At 42.3% G+C, this 16777-nt stretch overlaps 1 protein-coding gene across 1 annotated transcript in view; it reads left to right on the forward strand.

Moving 5' to 3' along the window:
- The window catches only part of CC2D2B (coiled-coil and C2 domain containing 2B), a 119559-nt gene that overhangs the window by 4019 nt on the left and 98763 nt on the right, over positions 1–16777 (forward strand). The window contains exons 3-5 of the mRNA XM_074999603.1: positions 8273–8342; positions 10147–10226; positions 12115–12195. Of these exons, the coding sequence (XP_074855704.1) occupies positions 8273–8342; positions 10147–10226; positions 12115–12195 (231 nt within the window). The remainder of the gene's footprint in view (positions 1–8272; positions 8343–10146; positions 10227–12114; positions 12196–16777) is intronic.

A 16777-nucleotide genomic window follows, 5' to 3' on the forward strand; every position in this document is an offset into this window, starting at 1 on the left:
CACCCTCCACAGGCTTAACTCACCTCAGCACGAGCAGTTCTCAAGCAGCTGCTGTCTCTCCCTGTTGGTCCCCGCCATCTTCTTCTCCTTCGCAGCATGGTTGTGTGGCTTTGGCAGGGGCAGGACTGGCTGCCCTCCCCACAGCTCTCCTGCCAGCTTAGATTTCTGCCACCATGGGGTAGCTCCCTACCCAGCTGACTTTGTCTTCCGTGCTCCCTGTTGCAGCTGACTGCTGAGTGGCTCTGGCTACCACTGCTTAAACAAAAAAATAAATTCAGTTGGGTCAACAGCAGGCAACTGAATTTAGTTTTTTGTTTAAGCAGTGCAGCCTCTGGAGCCACAAGAGGACTCAGCAGTGGCAGCTCTTGAAACCGCAAGTGGCTCCTTAAAGAGCCGCATGCGGCTGAAGAGCCACAGGTTGCTGACTGCTGGCGTTGGACAATGCATCCCTTACTTTCCAGTTGATGGGGTCATCTTCTGATCCCTTCCCTTGGATGATCCTTCTAACCCATTCTCCACCATAATGTGTGTGCACAGGGCCTGAAAACCATTTCTTACCTTTATCTGTGTTAGGAGCACACAGGTTCTCCTCTGTCTTCTGCAGGTCACATGCTGCCAATTTTCTTACCTGTTCTGCACCGACCTCTTGTGATTCTTTATATGCTGTGTCTGCAGCACCACACATCCACTTCTGCCCAGAAAGTCTTAATTTTTCTTGGTGCAATGCAGGGTTGATATTTGAGTCCCTAGTCCTTTAACCTTTTCTAATATGGAGATCAGCTTGTGCTTCATACAGATGAAGTTGCTTCTATCCTCTGGGGTCGAACATGGTATATTCTATGCCAGTCACAACAGCTGATCGCTTACTGTCCATATGGTCTTTTGTCAGGAAGTCTCTTCAGATGTTGTGTTTATTGCTCACCAGGGCCATTCCAGGGCCTCCCACTACACCCCTTTTCCCAAGCTCAGCCCCACATCCATCCTGCCTCTTCTTGCCCTTCTCTGCCTGCTCTCCCCCATTGCACTCGTTCCCTGAAGTTTTTGAGAGATACAGTCTGGGACAGGGGTCTGCAACCTGTGACTCTTTAAGGATTTCTTTGTGGCTGTAATTGCAAAGTAGGCAGAGTTGTCCTGTCTATAAGATGGTTCAGGGCAGCCACCTGAGGCCCTTGGGTTCGGTGCAGGCTGCTGCACATATTGTTCTACTTTCTGGGCTCTCACTGCCCCAGGGAGTGCAGACCCTTGCTAGGCCACTGGTAATCCCTCCGGGTCACGTAGCTCTGGGGAGGGGGGTTTGGGAAGGAGGTATGAGTTGGGCAAGGGTGGAAGAGGGATGGAGTTTGGGGGTAGGGTGGGGGTAGATCAGGGATGGGAAGAGGTAGGGCAGGACCAGAGCCTCGGGTGGAGGGTTGCCCCAGGTCCCAGCTCCTGCTTGGGATGGCCCTGTCTGTAGGTATTGTTTTTATTCCTTGTTCCTAGGTGCATAAGTTTAAGTTTGGTGGTATTAAAATGAGTTTTGTTGGTATGGAACCACATTACCAAGTAATCCAGATCGTTCTGTATGGCTGCCCGGTCCTCATTATTTACCACTCCATCAGTCTTCTGAGGCTTTTCTCCCTAATTAGCTGTATTGTCTTTCAGAAGGACATGATGATCAAGATTGGCCCAAATTTGCTTCCAAGTCTAGACTTAAGACTCTACTAATAACCAATTTCATGTTCCATTTTTGAATATAGAATCCTGTCTTAGAAATCAATAGTGTCTTAAATTACTCTAATTAAACTTATGTTTTCCTGAGATCTTTTGTGCTATTTGTTCTTTACAGACCCTTGTTCACAGGTACTCCAATTTTTAAGCAGAGGAAAATGGGAGCATAAATGGTAGTTTAAAAATTTGAAATGTGCTTCCCAAACCAGATTTTGCTCAGTTATGATGGTATAAATCTATAATAATTCAGCTTTCTTCAAATGAGCTATTTTGGAATTACACCACTATAACTGAAATTAGAACCAAGTTTTCTGTAAAAAGAAGATCAATTTGAGTCTAGTGATTTAAAGGGAAATAGTATAGTTTTCAGCTGTACTTAGGTTTTCAACAAAGGAAGAGTTTTAGCTTGTGGATGGTTTTACAGATTTCTTTGTATATAGCTGACAGGTTGATATATTGTTAGATTAAAACAGGTTAAAACATTTATTGCTGGGATGTATTGTTAAAGAAATGACGTTTAACAGGTTAACTAAGAACATTTGGAACAAGGACAAGTTAAAAACAGCTTTGAGAGGAACGACTGTTTTATTTCTTACTTATGATACAGTGCGATACTGCTCTGATACTCCAGCCAGCTTTTAACATTAGGGAAAAAAAGAGGTTTATTTGAATATGGTATTATTTTTCATCAATCTCTTGGTTATCAATTTTTATTTCCTTTCCTATATTTCTATTATATTTCTAGACATTTAAAAATTTGACACCTGAATGTGCTCATGATTTGACTAATTCATAGTATGTCTATTACTATGAAATCTGGAACCATTACAGATTAGCACAAGCATCAGTCAGTTTACGAATGTCAGTTTAAAAAGGCAGCAGCAAAGATAATGCTTTGGTATAAAACTGTTTGGAAGAGCTTAACTCAAAAGATGGACTTTGCATAATTTTCTAACCACTTAAGTGGGGCTTTGACAAACCAACAGAGAGAGAAAATTCTATAGCCCGGAACTCTGCACCAAGAATTGTTTTGCTTGTAGTCTTCAAGTGTGCACAGCTATGGACTATCAAGAAAACTATCCCAGCTAAAATTAACCATACTATTGCATGGAGAGAGTCAGTCCCAGAGTGCTTTGATTTACTGATTTAAATTCTTGTACTCCAGTTAGAGCATAGGTCACCTACAAGTCTCCTCCACTTCACTCTGTCTCAGAACAAAACTTCTAATTGACCCCAAGAGTATCCCAGTTGCTGTCATTCAGGCTCAATAGATCTTCTCCATGTTGTCCGAGGTCTTCCTCTTTTCTGTTTTCCTTGTGGGTTCCACATGAGAGCTTGATGGATTATGCTGGATGATAGTTTTCTGAGAGTATGTCCTAGCCATCCCCACTTTCTTCTCTTGATTTGGAATTCAAGTGGTTCTTGTCCTGCTCTGTTCCAAAGCTCCTCGTTTGTGACCAAGTCTCACCACTTGATGGAAAAGATGTACATCAGGCATCTGTTTATTGAATCATAGAACTCTAGAACTGGAAGGGACCTCAAGAAGTCATCGAGTGCAGTTCCCTGCCCTCTTGTCAGGACCAAACATCATCTAGATCATCCCTGATAGGTGTCTGTCTAGCCTGCTCTTAAATATCTCCAGTGATGGAAATTCCACAACCTCTCTAGGTTGAATGTCAGTAGCTTGTGATTTGAAGACGCTTTAGTATGCCATGTCTCGCACCCATACAAGAGCACACTTCACATTTGTGTTTGATCCACAGTTTTGTCTTCAGAGACATGCCAAGTTATTCACAACAGTTTCTTGACAGAATAGTTCAGCATACTCTCAGGAATGCGACAAGGGTGCATATTGATGCATTTCCTGTTCTTGATCACAATGGACTGGATTATGAATGAGACAAAAGATGAGCATCAACAGAACATTCAGTGGACACTTTTCAAACAACTCGAGGACATTGATTTTGCTGACAATGTTACTCTCTTTCACGCCAACATGAAAGCCTGGGAGAAAAGGTTGCAACACTAGACAAAACTGCCTCAGTGACTGGGCTGAGCATTAGCAAGGGAGAGATCAAGACAATGGGAATCAACCAGGCCAACAGCAACACCATCACACCGGGAGAGGATGACCTGGAAAAGTGGAACAGTTCATGGACTTGGGGAGTATTATGGGCATAGCTGAAGGAACAGACAAGATTATCAATGCTAGGATAGGGAAAGCAACAGCTGCATTCAAGACTCTCGTCCCATATGGAGTTCATAAATAATATCTGTGAAGACAAAACTGCAGATTCTCAACACAGTCCCAGAGTAGCCAGGTGAAAAAGCTATGGGGCTTTATAAATTAAATCCCTCACTTATAAATTACATTCTGAAGTGCACACAAAGCACAAACAAAATGTGCTGATTTGGTCCAGCTGCACTAATAATAATATGTAGTATTTCAGCAGCATTTCTTATTGAGTGAAGGCACTTCACAGAAATTAGTAAATTCTACCTGCATTTATACAGAGGGGAAAAACCACTGAGTAACACTCTTAACTGCTGAGTGGACACTGATTCTAACCAAGTCAGATGGCTGCTTTTTGCATTAGCCCGTTATAGGCATTCCAGACAAGTATATTCATGTCATCCAGCTTTACTGGAGGGAAATGGAATAGTGTTTGTTAGCATGTTGAAAAGATAGCTGGTACCCATTCTCTTAAGGGTGTTAAATGTTAAAGCTAGAACCTTGAATCAAAGCCCATACCTAGAAGAGCCCAAAGGAGGCAGTACCTGCTCTTGCATACCCCACATAATTACCCTTCCACATCAGTTTTAGACTGAATAGTTTTTAGGCAAAGTTGCTCAATATAATGTCAATTTCAGTTCTCAGCTTCGTAGTTACAATGACATGAATGTACAAAAGGAAGATATTCAGGGTGGTAACATTTGTGGATGCTCTAATATGTTTTAATGGGTGATTTTTAAAAAAATATTTACTTGTTTAATTATGTCATACATCAAAAGAAATCTACTAACAGATTTAAATCTAGTTCTGATAAATATTATTTACAAAATTAATCAGATTTAGCTCCAATATTTCTTGTGCTAAATTGTACTCTGTTGATAGTATTAAGATAGATTTTAGCAGTATAAAGAAAAACAGAATTTGGCCCAATATCTTTTTAATTTACTGTGTCCTTTTGGGACAGATGCATTGGATTTGGGAGAGTAAATATATAATCTAGTAGGTCATTGGTTTTCAACCTTTTTTCCATTTGTGGACCCTTAAAAACTTCAAACTGAGGGCAGACCTCTTTGAAATCTCAAATATAGCCTGCAGACCCTCAGGGATATGTGGGCTACAAGTTGAAAACAACTGTTCTTTGGTAACAATCTTTTGAAGACATAATGGGCTGACTTCTCTGGTGTCCATGGTCCAGAGGATGAAAATAGATGTGTGGCGTACTCCTTGAACTGTGGGACTTCTGAGCTGTCTCAGTAGGTAGGATAATGACAAGCAAACAACCCAGTCAGGTGCTGTGGCTAGTCCAACATGTAGATTTACACATGCAGCCGAGTTGCATGAATGCTTTCTAAGGCACTCTTGAATTATACACACAGAGACCAGCCAGTCACCCTAGCCCACAGCCTTGCACCCTAGAAATATTCTGTTTCATGCTGCTTAAAACCTTCTGGTCTGCTTTGCAACCTCATTATATAGCTTACCACTTTGTCAAAGGAAAGTGGATATGCACCAGCCTTTGTAATCTGAACAGATTCCTTAAGCACTATTGACCAGGGATGGGAACCATTTTTGAGTTGGGGGCCAGTGACCCACAGAAAAATCCCCCAGGCCAGATTAACTCTTATGGAGGACCAGGGTGGTTTCAAAAATGGGGATTCATGATTCATTGTGTGGGAGAGAGCTGCCAAGGAGCAGGTCTGAGGCCTGGGTGGGAGAGAGGGTGCAGGTCTGGGCTGGGGATGTGGTATCTGGCTGGGATGTAAAGTGTGTAATTGGACTGGGGGCAGTGGTGAGGTGACGGTCTGGGTGGGAAGAAGTGTGCAGGAACAAGTTGAGGATGGGAGTCGGGGCAGGGTGGGTGTGGGGGTGTGGGCAGGAGGCAGGGTACATGAACAGGCTGAGGGCGGGGTGTGGGCAGGAGAGGGGTCAGGGCCAGTTTTGGGGTAGGAGAGTCTGGGCCGTGGGGAGGGGCACTTACTGCCATGCATCGCCACTGCTGCCCCCTCCCCTGGCTGGGGGAACAACAGCAGAGGAATGCTCCCTAGAGAGGCTTTTCTCCCCATGTCTCCCAGGTACTGCCCTCCAGTTGCTCTGATTGGCTGGAATTCTGGCCAGTCAAAGCAGCAGTAGGGCAATGCCTGGGAAGGCAAAGAGAAAAGCCTCTCCAGGGAGTTATGAGCTGCCATTCCCCCAGCCAGGAGAGTGGGAGTGGCACCATCACAGGCAGTGGTGGCAGTCCCGCTGTTTCCTGCCCCCACCCGCAAGGCTCAAACCTTCCCACTCCCTACCCCAGAGTGGGCTGGATTCTGGGGGTGGGAGGGAGCCCTAAGCCTTGGGGGCCACATCCAGACAAACCACTATCTGAATCCAGACCGCAGTTTCCCCAACCCTGCTTGAGACAAACTCACTGGTAATGACAAAACATTAAAATAAGTTTATCAGCTACTGACAGAGAGATTATAAGTATTAGGCACAGAGTACAAAGTTGGTTACATAAGAAAGAAAAACAGAACCCTAGTTTAAATTCTAACTTGAATAGGCTAACATTGAATGTTCCATGTATATTATAGTTTTTAATACACAGCCTGGTCTCCCTTCTCATCCTGGGGTAAACCACAGTCCCAAGTCTTAGTCTTCCAAATGATATTTTTAGGTGTTGAGACTGGGAAGGAGAGAGAACCAGTGATTATGTCATCCACCCTCTCTTAATCTTCTTCCAGGTGTTAGAAAGATCTGTGCTGTGAGGTAAGGGTCAGGAAGCTCCCATTGTATATGTGCGCTTTCTGAGAAGTCTGGGAGAGTGGTTTCTTCTTGATAGGCCATCAATATCTATCTGCTAAATATAAATCTGTCTTGTCAATGTTAGTTACTTCTTTGTGGTCACTGAAAAATTAGCTGTGGGTGTATCCCATTTACAACATATTACAGTTATAAGCATAAAAACAAAGAGAAATACTGTGGCACCATGTTGACTAACAGATATATTGGAGCATAAGGTTTTGTGGGCAAAGACACACTTTGTCAGATGCATTCTTAGTGGTCAGTGGGTTTCCAGTATAGGGTGGTGGTCATGGCACCATCACTTTTTAGGACTTTACTGTCCAGGACTGGTTGTGCGGACTGGTCCGGGCTGACATTGATAGTTGGGTGGAAACTTGAAGAATTCTGCCATTATTTCAACAGAGCCTCCTTCCCAAGGATCCAAAGGAAACAGTGTATTCTCTTATATACCCCACTGTGGCAGGGTGGGGCCCAGGAGAGGAAAGACAGGAGTAAAAAGCGGGCAGAGATGAAGCTGACAATCAGAGTGGGAGCAGCTGAGGAGTAGGTTGCCCTAAATCAGTAAAGTCCAACTGATCTCACTCAGGGCTACCTTTATAAGCCCTTCTCCACACAGGTCAGGGAGAGGGTGGTTAAGGAGAGTTTGGAGGGCAAGTGAGGAGAGGGAAGGGCACTTGGAGGAACACCAGAGGCCACAAAAGCACCAGAAGACCCTCAGCAGAGCAGGGGCTGGGCTGACCCAGTCCAGAGGAGCTGAAGTTCAACCAGAGACTGTGGGGAACCGTCAGCTGGAGGAGCCAAACAAAGGAGGGGACTTGTTGCCACAGCTACCACTACCGGGAGGAGGTACCGTGGGAATTGTCCGGGGAAATGGCCTGGGGAGAAGTACTGCAGGGGCAAGGGCGAAGGGAGTCAGCCCTTGCAGGTGGCAGTCATCCAGGGTCCCTGGGTTGGATCCTGGAATGAGTGGGTGGGGACTGGGTTCCCCCCAGACCACCCTCCCCATCCCAACAAGGGTAGTGGGGTTCGTATGGTGGGCCCAGTGGACTGAACGGAGGACCTGGGGCCCAGGAACGAGACTGACCCTGCCACACCACATGATGCATACTGACAAAGTGGGTCTTTGCCCATGAAAGCTGATGCTCCAATATATCTGTTAGCCTGTAAGGTGACACAGGACTTCTCATTTCTGTAGATACAGACTAACACGGCTATCCCTCTGATAGTTATAAAAACAGATTTATTTCAGAATTTCACATATAATGATAGTACATATGATTCCACAGGATGTTAATGTTCAACAAATTATGGTGGTACCTCCATAAGGCATGTACGTAAGAAGTACATAATCATATCTCAGTGGTGAATATGGGGGGGTCGATGTACAGTATTGTGTACTGTATTAGATGCTTACCAATGGCCAGTACTATAAAATGTTATGCAAGCAGTGCAATATGCAAGTTTAGAAAATATTAAATGTGGAATCTGCAGGTTAATTTTAAGACTTTTTGTTACTTAAAATCTTTTTTCTTGTAATTTTGTTTTTCACAGTTGACTAAAGACCATGAACATGTTGTTAAGCATCAAACAGAAGAAGCTGTAGATCAGAATTTCCAGGAAGGTAGCTCAGAAAAATAAGGCTTGTTTCTGCTGTTGATTGATTTTGGTTGAGGAGGATGTACTTAATTGCCTGAGCTGAAACTATATTATGGTTTTATTGGTCCAGATTGATGTACACATTCACATTAAATAATACTGTATTCAGTGGGACTTCTCATGATGTAAGGCAGTGGCTCTCAAACTGCATGGGAGCCCAAAATTGGTCCTGACCCCATTTTAATGGGGTCACTGAAGCCATCACTAGACTTACTGTGACCCAGAGCTTAAGCTCCACCTTCACCCAGGGCAGCAGGGCTCAGGCTCTAGCCTTCTTGCCACCCACCTGGAGCAGCAGGGCTCTGGCTTTGCTCCCGTAGCCCCCCAGGGTCATGCAGTAATTTTGTTCTGAGAAAGGGATTGGAGTGCAATTAAATTGAAGAGCCCCTGCAAGATATTCACCATGAATAAAGGGGTAACAATCTTGCCCTTTGTGAATACATAATTTTCTAGATTTTCAGGATTGTCAAACTGCAACAATGAATGAAGGTGATTGCAAAATGCTGAATGAATTTTTTTACTAAATGTGAAATACATTCCAAATGGTTTACTCAGAGATATAACCTCCTCTGCATCGCTGATTTAAATTTCATTCAAAAATTAAGGCAAGGGTGCAGTTTAAAAGTAGTATTTCATTGCAATAGTGAATGTTACAAAATGGTTTCAATTATTTATTGTAAGTAATTAATTTATGTCACAGACTTTAGGCCAAATTATTAAAATAGTTATATTTTATATGAAATGATGACTTTTTATGTTCACATACACCTTTTTCTTCTAAACAAATCACATTTAAGATTAAACTTTTGTTTCCAAAGTTGAATTTATTTGACAATTTTGCTCCCAGGTTCACTAATTGTTTGATGTTGGCAAGCATAAAAATGTGCTTGTCTCATAAGAATATTAATTACCCTTTGGCAAATTGATGTAGAAAAACTAAATTTCAGAGCTTGAAACTACATAGATGTCCCTTCTCTCTGAAGAGCAGTGCATTGTTAGGTTTCAAAAAAAGTTAATTTTGATATGTCAAATTATTGTCTGTTTGAAAATGTAGTATGATAATACATCTGTGGTTCCAGATTTTAAATCTTGAGGTATGAGCTGGGGGCCAGCTTCTGAAGTTGGTAGTTCAGTGTAAAGTTCAGTGAGTTAGCTCAATGAGTTAACTGTGCAAACAGGTATAGTTACTTCTGATTTACACTAATCTTAGATCAGTACATGGCCTTTTCTGAGAGAGTTCTTATTAGGGAGTATTCACTTTATTAAGGGTAGAACAATGTTTTTGTCCTCCATTTGCCTCTAATCTGTTATCTTCCACCAACTGTCCAGTACTTCAGTTGTTGCCTTCTCCCCTTGATCGTGTTTCTATGAATGTTATTATTGGAATTGTGATAACAAATTATATACTGAAGTTCTGTTCAGCAGGCTGGTTTTCAGAGAGTCCAGGGAGAGAAGGTGTGGCCTTGTTCGTAGTAGTTAGTGCAAATCCATGCATTGAGCAGTTTGATCCTGGACAGCTGTGTGTTTTTCAGATGTTCAGGATTTTTAAAAAATTGAAGATTGTATGTGCTGCAAGTTTCTAGTTGTGTGTTGGTGATTCAGTTTACATGTATAAAACTATCTGATGAATATTATTTTACTTTGTGTTGTTATTTAATACCTTTCATAAGAAGACAATTCTATTCATTGTAGAAGAGTATACTAAAAATAGCATTTAGTACTGTAAGAAGGTGTGTGAAAAATTTTGTCCTATGTTGTCTTTACACTAGAAGTGGCTGATGTAGAAAAAAAGGGGAGTATAACTGAAGCATTAAGAAGTAGAGTAAGAGGGAAACTGAAAACATACAAGGTAACTTATTTTTCCATTATAATTTATTGATTAAGTGGAACTTCCAACAAGCTACATTTTTTTTGTATGTGAAAGTGAAAGACAAAGTTCAGTCAGTGTAGAAAACTTCTATGTTACACTGTGCGGAGCACCTCAGAAAGTCAAGTACAAGAGCTGTAAAAGCTGTAAATGAACTGAGTTCTTGTCTTTCTATATGCTTTTCAGGTCAATAGTTGTGTTGGTAGTTTCTGTAGAAAATAACTATAATGCTATTTTTCTTAAAAATAATGAGGAGTCCTATGGCACCTTAAAAACTAAGGCCACGTCTACACAACAAGATTAGGTCATTTATTTAGGCTGAGTATTTAGGTCCTGATTGGTGAAGTTGAAGGTGCATGTCCCTATTGCATGCATGAGTTCAACGGAGTGCTTCCCCAGTAGGGTGGGTTCTGTCAACTCTGACAGCAATGTACTGATATGTATTCCACAGTTTCTGCTTTTTCTGACTTAGGCTCAGTGCCTGATGGGATGAAAAAGTCCAGTGGGCACTTCTGAGTAAATGTCGTTAGCCTCACACAGTGCACTTTTTTCCCTCCCCATACCCACTTGAGAGCAATTGCAAACATTGTTCTCACACCCTTTTATCCCTGGTTATCCTTGCAAATGCCATAGCAGGACCAGCATGAACCCCCTTCAGCTTCAAATTGCTGTGACAAGCATTTCAAAGACCTCATGCATTATGCTGTGGTGTATCCAGAGCCTATCTAGGAACTGCTGCAGTGAAGAAGACTGTGATGAGGCCACGAACATAAACATGTCAGAAGCCATTGGAGCCATTGTCAGATACTGGCACAAGTCAATCCTGTTGACAGTGAAATGATGATTCTGGTGAGATAAACACAGACTGGTGGGACTGTTGGAGAGGTCAAATGCTCTGCTCACCTGCTGAGCATTCTCATTGTCCTCTTCCTCATCAGCAATGTCTCTCTTTATTGTTGCCTCAGGCTGCCTGAAGAGTTTCTTGGGAGGTATCCATGGACAGCTTTGGGATACTGAATAGGTTCCCCCCTGCCTAAGAATTTCATATAGCTGCTCATAGAAGCATCATGTTTGTGCTCTGACCCATACCATCTATTTGTCTGCTTTGCTTTCTGGTACGCCTGCTTGATCTCCTTTACTTTCATGTGGCACTGCTGCATGTCCCTGGTGTATCCTTTTTCCAGCATGCCTTTTGTGATTTTCGCATAGATATCAGCGTTTCTTCTGATGCTTCATAGTTCTGCTTGCATAGATTCTTTTCCCCACAGAGCAATCAGATCCAGGATCTCCTGTACACTACATGCTGGAGCTTGTTTGTGACTTTGGGCATTCATGGTCGGGTGCGCTGCAGTGCTTGCCATGCTGCTGAAACAAGGAATGAAATTAAAATTTTCCTATGTCTTTTCCAGAGCAGCTGGAAAGCAGCAGAGTTGAAAGGGCTGGCCAGAGGCATTGTGGGACACCTCATGGAATCCAAGAATGTCTACTTTCACAGACCTGCATGTGCACTACCCCAAAGTTGACCATTCAAGGTTGACTTTATTGTTACTTCTCTCATCAGGCAGGAGTGCAAAATTTGAGTTTAACAGCCCTTAAAGTTGGCAGAACAGGTTTGGTGGTGCAGACTAGTTTGTTAAATTGATCTAACACAGCTACGTTTGACCTAGAGTTGCAGTGTAGACCAGGCCTAGCAAATTTATTTGGGCATAAGCCTTTGTGGGTAAAACTCACTACTTGGGAGGAATTCACTCCCAGAAAAAATTATGCCCAAATAAATGTTAGTCATTAAGCTGTCATAGGACTTCTCATTTTTGCAGATACAGATTAACACAACTACCCCTCTGAGACTTGACTGTATTTCTTGTTTTAGGCTGTACAAGAAAAAGAGGCCACAGATGAAAGCCTCTTTGATAATAAAATATACCAGAAAAATCTTGAAGCAAGGAATGAGGTAAACATAAAAATACTGCAAATAGTAAACTACATCATGTTATGTTAATTTCAGTGCAAAAAGAATGCATGATCATATTTCCAATGGTATCGTTTAACTGTAATGCGTGACATGCATCAACTCACATTTTGTTGTCGATTGGTTGGTTAATATTTTTCTGTTTGTTGTTAAATTTATATATCTATATCTATATCTATATCTATATATATATATATATAATGAGAGAGAGAGAGAGAGAGAGAGAATATATTCTGGTATATATTTATTTCCAGATTTCCACTGTAGTCAAACTAACATTACTGTTGAAATGTTAAGTTTTGCTTTTTGTGAGTTTAATTGTATAAATTAAATGCTGTATTTTCATTTCCTGACTTTTTTATGATTCATAAGGCTTGAACCTGCACAAGAGAGCTGCTGAAAGTTGTAAATTATGGCCAGGCTTGGCAGAATTTTATTTTTATATAATTTTGAAAGTGTTTATTTTAAGCATTTCTCCTATTTATTGACTTAAATTTTCACAGTGGCAGGAAATTATAGGGGTCAGACAATTGCATATGGACAGAAGATATTGAGATTCAACATGTTAAAGATTTATAATTGTTAGTACAAGACATTGCAAACGTACAAACTACATACGCTTAATCAAACTTCTGTAGTAACCTTTCAAGCAGCATTTCTTACTTTTGTCTATTTGTAAGTTTTGATTATTATTGATAGAATTATTTTTTTCAGTTTGTGGTATCGATGTTTCTCAGCATTTAGAGATGAAATATATATAATCCTTCCAAGCCTAATAATGGATGAAAACCTGACTCCACTGAAGTCTATTTCAAAGCTCATAGATTTCAGGACTGTCAAAATTTCACCTAGTAACCACAAGGGAAAAAATGATCTGGGAAACTATTTGTTTGACTTCACAACTCTTAGTTTGCCTTCAATTATATGCAAGGTCTTAGAACTAAGTTAGAAATAGAAAGTAGTTAAAGACATAGAGGTTAACAGTTATGGGATAAAATACAACATCATTTTGTAAAAGGTAGCTCATGCCAGACTAACTCAGTCATCCTCCTTTTAGAAGATAACGCATGTTTTTAGATAGAAGAAGTGCAGTAGATCTAATGTACCTGGATTTCAGTAAGGCGTTTGATAAAGTCACACATGGGAATTTGTTAGTTAATTTGGAGAAGATGGGGATTAATATGAGAACTGAATGGAGGATGTGCTATACCTTAACTTTAGCAAAGCTTTTGATACAGTTTCCCACAGTATTCTTGCCAGCAAGTTAAAGAAGTGTGGATTAGAGAAATGGACTGTAAGGTGGACAGAAAGCTGGCTAGCTCATCAAGTTCAATGGGTAGCAGCCAACAGCTTGATGTCTGGTTGGTGGTCAGTATTAAGTGGCGTGCCCCAACATTCAGTTCTGGAGCTGATTTTATTCAGCATCTTTATTAATTACTTGAATGAGGGTCCGGACTGCACACTCTACAAGTTTGCAGATGACACTAAGCTAGAGTGAGGTAGATACAATGAAGCGTAGAGATAGGGTCCAGAGTGACCTAGACAAATTGGAGGATGGGCCAGAAGAAATCAGATGAGGCTCAGCAGGGATAAGTGCAGAGCCCTGCAGTTTATCAGAAAAGATTACAGTAGATGAGAAGCTGGATGAGTCGACAGTGTGCCCTTGTAGTCAAGGAGGCTAATGGCATATTGGGATGCATTAGTAGGAGCATTGTCAGCAGATGTAGGGAAGTGATTGTTTGTCACTGGTGAGGCCACATCTGGAGCGTTGTGTTTAATTCTGGGCCCCCCATTACAGGAAGGATGTGGATGGTTTGGAGAGAATCCAGCCAAGGGCAACAAAAATTAGGGGGCTGGAGCACATGACTTATGAGGAGAAGCTGTTGGATTTGGGCTTATTTAGTGTACAGAAGAGAAGAACTACTTGAACTGGGATTCAAAAGAGGAAAGAGAAAGGCTGTTGTCCAAGATGACAGAACTGGGAATAATGGTTTCAGGTTGCAGTGTGGGATGTCTAAGTTGGATATTACAAAAAAAGCTATTTCACAAGAAGGGAAGTGAAGCTCTGGAATGTGTTACATAGGGAGGTGATGAATCACCATCCTGAGAGATTTTTAAGTCCTGGCTCGACAAAGCCCTGGCTGGGATGATTTAAAAGGCTAAAGCTGTCTTAGGATGCATCAGGCAAGGTATTTCCAATAACGAACAGGAAGAATTACACAGGACATTAATGAGATCTCATCTGATATGTTGTGTACAGTAGTGGTCTCCCATATTTAAGAAAAATAAATTGAAACTAGAACAGGTGAAAAAGGCTACTAGGATGATCCAAGGAATGGAAAACCTAACTTATGAAAGGAGACTCAAATAACTTGGCTTGTTTAGCGTAACCAAAATAAATCTTTAAAGCCGTGTCTATACTACATGATAAAGTTGAATTTAAGGCAGTTAGCCCAACTTTACAAAGTCACAGTTTGCACTGTAAATGCCATTAATTCGATTTTAGACAGTGCTAAGTTTGGTATTATAACACCGTTACAAGTGACTCGACGTAGCATCAAGTTCAAGTTAAAAGTTCAAATTGAGGCTAATGTGGAAAAGCCATAGACTTGATTAGCCTCCAGAGGTGTCCCATATGTATTCCATGATGCCCCACAATCCTCCCCTCTGGCTGCTTCCATCTCCGCTGCTCTCCAGGTGCACAGGAATTAGGTAACGGGAAGCCTGCAAATTTGAATTCAGCACCAGGAAGCCCGTGGCAGTTAGCCTGCGGGATCACGCTTGTATGGGAGGCTGAGAAACTTCTTTCTTTCTTTGCTATCAGTGCAGTGAATGCATCTATCCATTGAAAGTAGCCCCAACACAGAGTTCATAGTTCCGTCTCTATGTCTGTAAACTGAGCACTTGGATTTTTATTTTTCTGTGCTGCCGCCAGCCCCTGCCCCACCACACCACGTGGCAGCTAGGCTGTGTGGGTCATGCTTCTATGAGAGGCCGAGAAAATTCTTTTCTGCGGTTTACATGTGTATAGGTCCCCCTTCCCAACCTTTCAGCACAGGTGCCATGCAGTCAGGGTCTTTTCTGCACCCAGCCGCATCACGTGTCTAGCCCCCGACCCAGTAAAAGGATGTGCCTGTTGTGCAGTACAGACCATGCTGCCAGGCAGCACCATGTCCTGGCTTGCACGCAGTGAGGGCTTCAAAGGTGGGAAAGATTTTTGGGGCCTTGCAGCCTCTGGGGGGAAATCTCCCCCCACGGCAAAGATTTTTGGGGCCTTGCCACCAGGCAGAAGTCTACCCCCCAGCAGCAGCAAGCCCCTGAAAATCTTTGGCACTGGGGGAAGTCTACCCCTGGCACCAAAGATTTTGGGGGCTTGTGCCCCCTGCTTGCCTGAGCAACACAGAAGGGACCATTTCAACTGGCTCTTCAACCACCAATCCCCCTAAACCCCACCCCCCATGGGACGAGGGTGGCATGTCCTCTCACAATGAGTCAGGGCTGGCCCCCCAGCCTGAGCAACACTGCTTGTTGAAATTTGGTGAGCCCCATCCCCCGTGTTGGACAACTCTGCATAGTGTAGTGAGAAGCCAAAAATCTTTTTTCTAACCTTTTCTATCCTTCTCTTTCTTCAAGCTTTGCATTGTTCCAGAAATACTTTCAGAGATCATGTTTCTGGAATCAAGGGAGGGGGGACAGTGGCTGGAGCGCCAGTTGAGAAGACAGAAACACCTCCTGCTTTTTGTAAAATCTTGGATAATTCAGTTATAAAAGCAAGAGATTTCAGTTAAATTGATGATCTTTGGTGATGCTTTCTTTCCAATCTTTGTTTCTTTTGGCAAATTCCTTATCACATAGCTTCCTTAAGACAGGTCATACCATACTGTGGTTTCAAGGGAGGAAAAGTAGCTGAGGGACCTGTTGACATGGCGTAGTTATCTGGGTGATCCCAGAGTGGTGTATGCAATGTGTATCATTGTGATTCCCTACTTTGCTATCTTTTCTTCTGGAAAAATGGACATTTGCTTTCCGTGGGAGGGGAATGAGGGCAATGCAATGTGAGAAGATGACATCACATACTCGAAACCACTTATAGGGCATTTTTTCCCCATACTGCATCGATGAAAATACCCAGAATCCTACAGGGCTGAGAGAACTGGGGGATAGGTTTACACAATGCATGGGTGCAACAGTCAATGTTAGGCAATTTAGGGCGACAGCAATAAGTTGACTTTGTGGAGAATTTGTGGGAAGGTAAGGATGGTGAAATTTGAATTTATAAAACCCAGCGTTACAAAATCGATTTTAATACATTTGAATTTATCTCATAGTGTAGATGTAGCCTACGTAAATCAGAAGGATAAATATTAGGGGAGTATTGCAGTGTATGCACAACTCATCCCATGAGGGCAAGGGCACAGGAGTATGTGGATGCTGCTTATGCTATTGCTGCTCTGCACGTGACTTGAACCAGGCCATCATCCTGTGACAATGTGTGACATAATGGCCAAAGTGCTTAGTGCAGGTGTAAGGATCAGGGCAGCCCGGCCTATTGGCTAGAGTCAGT

This window comes from Carettochelys insculpta, chromosome 7 (assembly GCF_033958435.1).
Source record: "Carettochelys insculpta isolate YL-2023 chromosome 7, ASM3395843v1, whole genome shotgun sequence".
NCBI classification, from domain to species: Eukaryota; Metazoa; Chordata; order Testudines; family Carettochelyidae; genus Carettochelys; species Carettochelys insculpta.